The sequence below is a fragment of the Heptranchias perlo genome, chromosome 3 (assembly GCF_035084215.1).
Source record: "Heptranchias perlo isolate sHepPer1 chromosome 3, sHepPer1.hap1, whole genome shotgun sequence".
Taxonomy (NCBI): domain Eukaryota; kingdom Metazoa; phylum Chordata; class Chondrichthyes; order Hexanchiformes; family Hexanchidae; genus Heptranchias; species Heptranchias perlo.
The window spans coordinates 76162237-76173456 of NC_090327.1; the positions used below are offsets into that span (position 1 = coordinate 76162237).

At 39.3% G+C, this 11220-nt stretch overlaps 1 protein-coding gene across 8 annotated transcripts in view; it reads left to right on the forward strand.

The window, feature by feature from the left end:
* The window catches only part of LOC137316085 (extracellular sulfatase Sulf-1-like), a 441788-nt gene extending 431046 nt beyond the window's left edge, over nucleotides 1–10742 (forward strand). For 5 of the 8 annotated variants that reach the window (XM_067980325.1, XM_067980324.1, XM_067980323.1 and 2 more), the window contains one exon: nucleotides 8301–10742. In XM_067980325.1, the coding sequence (XP_067836426.1) occupies nucleotides 8301–9214 (914 nt within the window). In that variant the 3' untranslated portion in view covers nucleotides 9215–10742. Of the gene's footprint in view, nucleotides 1–8297 lie in introns of all 8 variants that reach the window. The other 3 variants (XM_067980328.1, XM_067980331.1, XM_067980329.1) reach the window with 2 other exon arrangements.
* The last annotated feature ends 478 nt before the right edge of the window (nucleotides 10743–11220 follow it).

Below are 11220 nucleotides of genomic sequence, written 5' to 3' on the forward strand. Positions count from 1 at the left end.
TTCAAAATATTGCTTATTGTAATCTAACGGCCATGTACATACACAGCACTGATATTCCATCATGGAATACAAGAATATGAATGTACAACGTGTTTAGCTGAAGTTACCCTCTCTGCTTTGTAGCAGAGACATCCATTTTAAACAGGTTGATACTTGTACCCACAGAGTAATTTCACGTTTTAAAAATATGCATTTGTTTGGATTGTTGTAATTTATGAACAGACACTCCCCCCTTCTCCCCCTCCCCCAATCACAATCACCCACCTCTAAGTTCCCTGACCTCAAATACACCATTTGAGGAAGGAAGCCAGCCATGGCTCAGTGGTCGCACCCTTGCCTCTGCGTCTGAAGGTTGTAGGTTCAAGTCCCACTCCAGAGACTTGACCACAGAATTTAGGATGACACTCCAGTGAAGTACTGAGGGAGTGTGGCACTGTCAGATGTGTTGTTTTTTGGATGAGACATTAAACTGAGACCCCGTCTGCCCTCGTAGCTGGATGTAAAGGATCCCATGGCACAATTTAAGAAGAGCTGGGGAGTTCTCCCCGGTGCCCTGGCCAACATTTATCCCTCAAAAAAGATTACTGAAACAGATGATCTGGTCATTTATTTAATTGCTGTTTGTGGGATCTTGCTGTGCACAATTAGGCTGCCGCGTTTCCTACACTACAACAGTGACTGCACTTCAAAAGTACTTCAATGGCTGTAAAACATTTTGGGATGTCCTGAGGTCGTATATAAATGCAAGAACTTTTCTTTTCTTTTCTTGTCAGAAAATTCGAGGTGCACTGTCCACAATTCTCCATCTGTTGATTTCTATGGATTGAATAATGGCAGGCAGTGCACCCACATTTCCCAATAAGCCACTCGATGTGTGTGAGGGCCCATTGGCAGCACAGTCTCAGAAAATCTCGCCCTAGTTTTGCAGGGATCTCTAAAAGAAGCCAAAGTAAATAAAACTTGACAAACTTGCCCCTTATCATTCAAGGCGGCTATTGCACTTCTCCAATAATATTCGATATATCTCCAGTTTAGGTTCTTGTTCCTGACAGCGGCCAATAGAAAGGTAATATTGATCCCGTTTTAATGGAAACTGCACAGTGCATGCACTGTGAGATGAACCATGATGGTCTTTTCTGGGCCTGTATATTTCTGTGGTGTCAATACTAGAGGATAAATCAGTTTGTGCCAGTAAATTACAGCTCATTCCTACCGACAGATTTACTTCACTTTCTATCATCATACATTGTCCATCCCACTAATAAACCTTTTTTTTTAGTGTGTAGGTTCATCGTCTTGCTGCTGCAGTATTGCTTTTCTGTTTGCCCTGCACTTCTAACCATTAGTCATCTTTCATTGCCTTATTTTCCTAAGGAGAAACCTATCCAACCACCTGGATTGTCCAAACCAAGACTAAAAGGTTCATTTGTCCTGCTTGCTTTTTGTTGATTTTCTTTGGATTTGTTTTTGATTTTTAGCTTTGACCATCTTCCTAACTCTCACAGGCTTCTCACAGTTCACCTAACAGGATCTCACACACTGCCATTCATTATATTTCTAAGATTTTTTTCCCAAGGTTTCTTAGTTTGCTTTTGTGTCATCTTTTATTCATATCACAATTTGTAAGTAGCATAAATTATGGCTCTAAGAAATTTCATGAGGACTCAATGGGGTCGATTTTGACTTTTGGGTGACCGGCGGAGTGCGCTGGTCAGCCGCCCATTCCAGGGGTGAAGAGGCCCCCAAGATTTTGAGGCCCCAATCTCATTTAAATTTGCCAGGCAAGCTGCGGGGTGCCAAATAGACATCCTGATGCAGCTCAATGGATTAAGGCTTCGAAATCGGGCCAGGGCAGCCACCAGCAAGGTATGGTATGGTGGGGGGAGGAGGCGGTCACCATCATGGAGAGTGGGAGTCCCAAGGAAGCACTGGTCCAGATTGTTTATGTGAACCCTGGAGGAGCATGAGTATTTCAATCCACATTACTGGTAATGTGGATCGTCACCTGTTATAAAAACTGTCTGATTTTCATTTCCATTGAAATCATTGTATAGGGTTTTTTTCTCACTCTTTGAGGTACGAGAGGTAAGAATCAATCAAGACTGAAAAACGTTTCTAAATAATTGGGTTTTATTGACATTAAGGCACAACAGTTTTAAAGATAGAGATGCTTACAACCTTATCCGGGGGTACAACTCAAAACTCAGAATCACTTCTTCAGCTTCAGAGGCCTGAGGGATTTATTCTTCATTGAAGGGGCAGAAAACACTGGTGGGAGTAGTTTATAGGCCCCCTCACAGTAGCTATAGTGCTGGACAGAGTATAAATCAGGAAATCAGAGGAGCTTGTAACAAGGGTAATGCAATAATCGTGGGGGACTTTAGTCTTCATATAGACTGGGAAAACCAAATTGGCAAAAGTAGTTTGGAGGACGAGTTCATAGAATGCATCCGATAGGGATTTCTGGAACAATATGTTGAGGAACCAAACAGGGAATAGGCCATTTTTAGATCTAATATTGTGTAATAAGACAGAGTTAATTAGTGATCTTATAATAAAGGATCCTCTGAGGAGGAATGATCATAATATGATAGAATTTCATATTGGGTTTGAGAGTGATGTAGTTAAGTCCGAAACTAGGGTCTTAAATTTAAAGAAGGCCCAATTATGTAGGTAGGAGGGGTGAGTTGGCTAAGGTAGATTGAGAAATTAGATTTAAAAATATGATGGTAGATAAGCAATGGCAAAAATTTAAAGAAATACTTCATAATTCTCAATAAATATACATTCCCTTGAGGAATAAAAACTCCACAGGAAAAGTGATCCAACCGTGGCTAACTAGAGAAGTTAAGGATAATATTGGATTAAAAGAGGATGCTTACAATGTTGCCAAAAAGAGCAGTAAGCCTGAGGATTGGGAGGATTTTAGAAATCAGCAAAGGATGACCAATGAATTGATAAACGGAGAAAATTGAATATGAGAGTAAACCAACAAGAAATATAAAAACAGATTGTAAGAGCTTCTACAAGTATATAAAAAGGAGGAGATTAACCAAAGTAAATGTGGGTCCCTTAGAAGAAGAGACAGGAAAAATTACAATAGGGAATAAGGAAATGGCAGAGACATTAAACAAATATTTTATATCTGTCTTCACAGTAGAAGAAACAAAAAACCTACACGAAATAATGGGAAGCCAAGTGTCTAATGAGAGGGAGGAACTTAAAGTAATTAATATTAGCAAAGAAAAAGTACTGGAGAAATTAATGGGGCTAAAAGCTGACAAATCCCCTGGACCTGGTGGCCTACATCCTAGGGTTTTAAAAGAGGTGGCTGCAGAGATAGTGGATGCATTAGTTTGATCTTCCAGAATTCCCTAGATTCTGGAACATACCAAATGTAACCCTGCTGTTCAAGAAAGGGGGGAGAGAGAAAATAGGGAACTACAGGCCAGTTAGCCTGACATCAGTAGTAGGGAAAATGCTAGAATCTATTATTAAGGATATAGTAACAGGGCACTTAGAAAATCATAATATGATTAGGCAAAGTCAACATGGTTTTATGAAAGGGAAATCGTGTTTGACAAATCTCTTAGAGTTTTTTGAGGGTGTAAGTAGCAGGGTAGATAATGGGGAACCAGTGGATGTAGTATAATTGGATTTTCGAAAGGCATTCGATAAGGTGCCACACAAGAGGTTGTTACACAAGATTAGGGCTCATGGGACTGGGGGTAATATATTAACATGGATAAAGGATTGGCTAACAGACAGAAAACAGAGAGTAGGAATAAACGGGTCAGTTTTGGGTTGGCAGGCTGTAACTCATGGGGTGCCGCAAGGATCGGTGCTTGGGCCTCAACTGTGTACAATATATATATCAATGACTTAAATGAGGAGACCAAGTGTAATGTATCCAAGTTTGCTGACAATACAAAGCTAGGTGGGAAAGTAAGCTGTGAGGAGGACTCAAAGAGGCTGCAAAGGGATATAGACAGGTTAAGTGAGTGGGCGAGAAGGTGACAGGTGGAGTATAATCTGGAGAAATGTGAAATTATCCACTTTAGTAGAAAATAGAAAAGCTGAATATTTTTTAAAAGATGAGAGACTACGAAATGTTGGTATTCAGAGGGATTTGGGTGTCCTTGTACACGAATCACAGAAAGTTATCATGCAGGTACGGCAAGCAATTAGGAAAGCAAATGGTATGTTCGCCTTTATTGCAAGGGGGTTGGAGTATAAGAATAAGGGGATCTTGTTGCAATTATATAGGGCTCTGGTAAGACCACACCTGGAGTACTGTGTACAGTTTTGGTCTCCTTACCTAAGGAAGGATATAGTTGCCTTAGAGAGAGTGCAACGAAGGTTCACTAGATTGATTCCTGGGATGAGAGGGTTGTCCTATGAGAAGAGTTTGAGTAGAATGGGAATATTCTCTGGAGCTTAGAAGAATAAGAGGTGATCTCATTGAAACCTATAAAATTCTTAGAGGGCTTGACAGAGTAGATGCTTAGAGGCTGTTTCCTCTAACTGGAGAGTCTAGAACTAGGGGTCATAGTCTCAAGATAAGGGTTCGGCCATTTAGGACCGAGATGAGGAAAAATTTCTTCACTCAGAAGGTTGTGAATCTTTGGAATTCTCTACCCCAGAGGGCTGTGGATGCTCAGTCGTTGATTACATTCAAGACTGAGATCAATATATTTTTGGACACTAAAGGAATCAAGGAATATGGGGATAGGGCGGGAATGTGGAGTTGAGGTAGAAGATCAGCCATGATCTTATTGAATGGTGGAGCAAGCTTAAGGGGCCGTATGGCCTACTCCTGCTTCTATTTCTTATGTTCTTATGTTTTTGACATCTTCTTTGAACTGCTTCTGGTTCTGTCTCCTAGCAATCACTTTAAAACGGCAGTTTTTGTATCTCTCTCTGCTGCTGCAAAACAGCTTGCTGGTGTTATTTTCCCTTTCTCTTTCTCATGGCTTGAGAAGGCAGCTGTCCTTGTTAGGGTTTGCTTTATCTCTAACCTTGTCCTTGTCTCCACGGAAATACAACTTGTCTCTTAAATTTAGCAGTTAGTCCTCAACAGTCTGAAACAATAATAATATCCATGATACCTTTCAAACTTGGTCAAGTTTCCCAGAATAATTGGTCAAATTCAACAGATCTGTGTTCTTGACTTAGTTGTTGACCAAATTCTGCTCTTTTAGCGAGTAATCTAGGGTTTCTAGCCCATCCTTTTAGTTTTCCTTAAAAACTGGTGTTAAAAGTCCATATTGAAAAGTTCAAAATCCTCCAAATGGAAATGAAAATCGAGGGATTTCTACAATGGGCAACTGGCAATTGCTGATTGGCCACCTATTGTTCACCCCATCCGTTGGAAAGGAAAATCAGGCAGAGTGTATAACACATGGCAGATCCGCAACCACCAATTTTCCACCCGCACCCAAAGTGAAAATTATTCCCAAGATATTACTGATAGACTAGTACCCAGTGCAATGTGTTCAGATCTGGTTCAAATAAATGAACAGATTCCTGATTCAACAGAGAGATAGATTCTTGGGTTATATTTCTTAGAGCCAAAGATTTGAGAATGAAACAAAAACAGATGCTGGAAATCTGAAATAAAAGCAGAAAATATTGGAGACACTCACCAGGTCAGGCAGCATGTGTGGAGAGGGAAACAAAGTTAACGTTTCAGATCAATAAACTTTTATCAGAACTGGAAAATGCTAGCGATAACAGCTTTTAAGCAAGAACAGAGCCAGGGAAAAGGAGGGATGGGGATGGCAGGGAAAGAATAAAAAAGGTTTATGATAGGGTGGAGAGCAGGAGTGATTAAATGACAAGGGAGGATGGTGTAAGGCAAAGAAGTTGATAACGGGACAAACATGGAAACAAAAAATGTGTTCAGAGGAGGTCTAATTTGAGACTGGCCTGATCGAGTCCTTTGCATTGACTTCAGAGTCAGTGAGCAATATGAACTGAATGTCCTTTTCTGATAATGGTCTTACATGCAGAATATTTCTCTAAAATCTGGAAGGTTTTGTTTGAATCCATTTTAATCATTTCATGTACAGCATGTAGTAAAGTCCAGTTTCAAAATAACCAAGCCTTAAAAGAAACAGCAACATTTTGTTACCAGATTGGTTTTGGGTTCCAGGCTTTTGATTTCTAAACAGCAGAGGTCTTGATGTATCAATTGTCATCATAAATTCTGCAGATGGGAAAAAAACATGACTGTAGGGAGATAAAATCCCAGTGTTCGGATGTAATATAGGGATGCAAATTACAGAATTCTATGGTTATATAAAAAGCAGAATCACTAGTTATGTACAGACATGGAGGGAGGGAAGATACTTTCTCGACTATCAAACATAAAGACACTTGAGGTGGTTTATTTACCACTAAGCCATTCAAACCCACCCAGGCATCAGAGATTGGTCACAGACACCTATACAAATCAAAATGAAACTCCTTAGGCCTGTATAATGACTGTGCAGAAGTACCAACAATAGAGCTGAAAGAAAAATGGCATTCATTATGAAAATTACACACAAGCTATACTTGACATTAGATGGTTCTCATGATGGATGATATAAAGCCCAGCAATATCCAAACCTTTGGCAATTGGCTTAATTCCTCAAACTCAGGGTCAGAAGGGAGTCCAGAGATGAAGTCACACAGTGGGTGTGTGTAATTACAGTGTACAGGTCCACAAACGGTTTAGTGATGTGAAGACGTCAGCCATAGAGAAGACAGCATTCAACTCCCAAGCCAGGAGACCAACAAGGGAGAATCCCAACAGATGAAGAGTGTTATTAATTGACACAGGTCTGTCATTGGCTCCCCGGTGAGCCTGAAATTTCTGATTCACTGCTTCTTCTAAACTAAATCTGTATACTAAATCACTGCTTTCGGGTGATTGGTTTGAGGTACATAGATCCTTTTCTGGATTGAGGACAGATTTATGTTCTCTTCATCTTTTGTTGGTGCCTTACCTTTTGCTTAACATCCTTCACTGACATGTCCATTCCTTCAACACAAGGGGGGGTCATTTTGACTTTGTGCGATAGTGTGAAACGGGCGATAGCAAATCAGCAGCCCGTTTTATCTCTCCCGATTTTTATTCCCATTGAAGCCAATTGAAATAGAAATCGGGAGAGATGTAAAATGGGCTGCCAATTCGCCATCACCCGTTTTACACAATTGCCCAAAGTTAAAATTACCCCCAAGATATTTATTATCCCTCTTGTGTGAGCCACAGTACTGTTTTCTCCCTTGGCCTTATTAAACCCTGGTCAGAATTTGGCCAAATGTACAAGTATTGCCCTTGCATAATTACTGGACACATTACTTATGTTGATTGGATCCAGCCCATAATATTTTTTGGTACATTTCCAAAACTGAATTAAACCTAAAGAAAATACACTTGGCATTAACATATAACCAGCCTTTTGCATCAACTATATTTTCAAAATGAGATGTCAAAATGTCAGCATGAAAATTACCATCACTCACAAAATAGTTCCCATAGAATCTTTGGTTATGTGAGGACACAAGATCCTGTATTTTAGCCAATGGCTCTGGCACCTTGATGTGGTCATATGGTAACAAGATTTTGCTAACAATCTGGCAGTAAGTGATAAATATCAGTTCTGAGACATTTCTCTACTGTATAAATTAAATGATAAAATAAATTAGAGCTGGAGATTAGATTTTGGTGGGGGAATCTTTCCACTAAATATAATTTATGTTAAAGCAAGGACTTGCAAATAACTGAAACAAAGTATGTGTGTGCATACATATCTCTGTGTGTGAGGGAGAGATTGTGTAGTATCTGAAACGAATAGAAATTTCAACCCTTTTGTTTTCTAAATGCTATTTGATTGCATTGTAACAAAATATTATGGGCAGTACAGCTAGAAATATATAATGTGAAAATTAACTTTTAATTTATATTGTGTTTACTGTATGTGAAAATAAAATGGCTATGCATTAGATACTTTCCTTAAGAAATCTATTTTTGACAGTGAGTTTTGTGCCTGTGGTCTATCAATATTTCTCTTCTTAAGAATTCTTTCCCTGTTACCTATGTTAAAATTGTGGTGTGTATTTTAAATCTGTTCCTGTTGTGCAGCCTTGCTAAAGTCTTTGTGTGGTGGGACGTGCTGTCTCTAATTTTGCTTTAAATAACCAGTTGATATTGGAGCAGGTGCATGTTTGCATGCAAACGCAATGCTTCAGCAACTATGAGCGTGTGCCATTTGTGAATATAATCCACGTCAAATCTTCGTTTCTGCCAGCAGAGGACAGCTATGGGATGGATGGGAAGGTTAATCCACTCAAACTGCCAAACTTCACAGAAAATATCAACTGGGAAGGACTTGAAAATTTGTACAGTGTGGATGAAAGCTTGTTTGAACACAGGCATAATTATAGCCTTAGCCTTGGAGACTGGACTAATTACTGGAAGGATGTAGATAGAATGTTTGCACTGCTGAAGACTTTTTCTGGACACATTAAAACTTCTGAGCCCATTGCGCTAAATAAGGGCGGGACTCTTGATTTGTTGACCATTGACACCACAGCACTGGACATGGCATCTACTCCATTGCCCATTTTGGGAAATGTGTTCTCTACTGAGCCAGAGGACGAATCTAGTGGCATGACTGTATGGGAGGCGAAAGAAGCACAACCTGCTGTACTTGTAGACTCCAGGAGTACAACTGCAAGCACAGCCATTACAAGTGGTGACAGCCCAAAGGAGGAAGCAATAAATTACAATCATATACCTGATAAGCATTTTTCAAATTCTGAATGGTGGAGACATAATCGGACACAAGAATTGATAAAAGAATGGGCAGAGCTGGAGAATGATCAAGGTTTCAGTGGAAATGACCTGATGGAGATTGAGACTAGAAACAGCTTCTTTCTGCAGCAAAGTGGCATGCTTCCATCACCCAGCAACCAGAATGAAGTAGAAGAGGAGAAAGAGGAAATATTTGAAGATCAAACATATCTTCCTGCTGATTCTGTTGGTCAATTTTATAATAAAGCTTTCACAATTCCGCTAGAAACCAGGGTTAACAGCAATGAGAAATCAGCAAGTGTTCAGCTTCAGAAAGAACCCCAGAACAGTGGAGAAGAAATTCCAGAGAACTTCAGTACAGAAGGCAGTGCCTTGCCCCCTCCCTCCTTTCATCAACTCAAAACCCGTTAATTATTTATTTGGACAACTACTATAATCTTTAGTAATAACAGCTTTACTTTTTTAACAGCTTACATTGTGAGATCAAAGCAAAGCACATTCCATTTCCATTGGAGATACATATCGCACACAGTTTTATTTTATTAGCATTGTCTGGAATAAGGGAACAAAAAGCTTATATTCCTCTTATAATTGTAATGTTTTACAGCTCTCTATATAAATATATATTTAAATGTTCAGTGTTATGTAACTGGGATAGACATGTCCCAAAGTGCTGTGAGAAATTCTCCAAGCTTTCCATTGACTGTTCAGTTTGTATAAGCGTGGTTTCTCCTTATTGCCTGTTACAGTGTAATACTTTAGCTGCTTCAGCCTGTCCTATAGAGGGTCTCAAGATCCGTGACCTTTCCATTCCAAAAAGCCCTCATTGTGCACTCTTCACATTAATTCGCCATCATAGAAGTTATGAGTACAGCAGTGTCTTCTTCTTACAAAATATTTTGCACTTTCAGAATTCTTCACAAAATATTTGCAGAATTTGACTGCCAATTGTGGATGTATCAACAGTGCAGAGCATTGGCTCAGTAAGTTTTTCCAGCTGATCATTTTAGCTGTAATGTGTAAAGGAAATTTTATTCTGTGTTCTTCATGCTGTAACGTGCCGTCACTTATCAGTTGTTTTTCTTCTATAAGTTTTTTAGGGTTTTTTTTGCCTTTGCATTTTTTACCTTGGTCTGTTTTTAATTTTTTCTTTAATGAAGGAACAAGATGAAGTCAACGTGCTGGATTTTGTTTCACTTCATTACTTTTTCCTGTTATTTGGCACACCTGCACACATAATGGGACATGATGTTAAAGGGGTACTGCCTTTGTGAAAATGTTTTGCAAATTTGCTTTGTTGGGGGACAGGGAAGAACTGTGTGTCACCTTTACCCTGACAACATTGAGTGCAAGTGTCATAATGATGCACGTCATATGAGATTTACGTCACTGTGTGACAGACACATTAATAAAAGGTTTGTAAGCACTTTTTCATAATTATGGTGCCCCTTTAAGATTGAAAAGTAGGCAAAGCTACTTACAATTTACTTGATGTGTAACTGTTTTAATAAATCTGTTTATAGTTTAAAAGCCTCGTTTAGCTTGATCCCTAGGTTCATTTGCATGAAGGTTTGTATAATCTGTGTAGGTTTTACAGTGGCCACAGATGTTTTAATTTTTTTATTATATGATGATAACACCACACATTTCAAAGCCAATGTAATTGATGTGCATAGGTTAGAGACATCAGACTAGTGCAATTCATGCTATTTTCTTGAAAGGGTAAAATTTGTATCAGTGTGTTATTTTTGACTGTAATATACACTGGCCAAACTATTTACTAGTAATTACCTGTTGCTTGTTTCTGGATAAACTTGCAGTGATTAAACCATAATGCTTAATCCTTCTGTGAGAATGTAATTGTCATTAGTGATACAGAGCACTATCAGCAAATGGTACCAGACTCAAAATTGAATTAAAAACACCGTGAAGTTCACAATAGTGTATGTGTGATTATAGGTACCATGCAATGACTTAAAGATTTGGTTACTATGGGGGAAAAATTGGATCAGACTTTTGTCAGGCCTGAGGACTGACCTGCAATCTGTATTGGAAATCAGCATTGAACAAGGATTCCATGCAATTTGCACTTTCCACCAGCAGGGGGCGCTCCAATCTCTTAAAGGTAGGCTGTCCGTTAGAAATCTTAAAGGTGGCTGGTACCTGTTATTTGTTAAAAGTAACAGTCTGCTGTCTGCACGGAGTCTGAACAGAGATCAGACATCGCACATGTAAAACACAGATGCAGCTCCCATCCTAATGATTACACACTGATGAGTTATGTTAAAACATTGAATAAAGGTTGTGCACTACCAAATCCCACATCCTCCAATCTGCATGCCAGACCTCACCAATCTGCTGATCTGAGATGGTACCAGGCCTGCGAGAGTGCGTACACCAAGGTTCTCTGCTTGTGC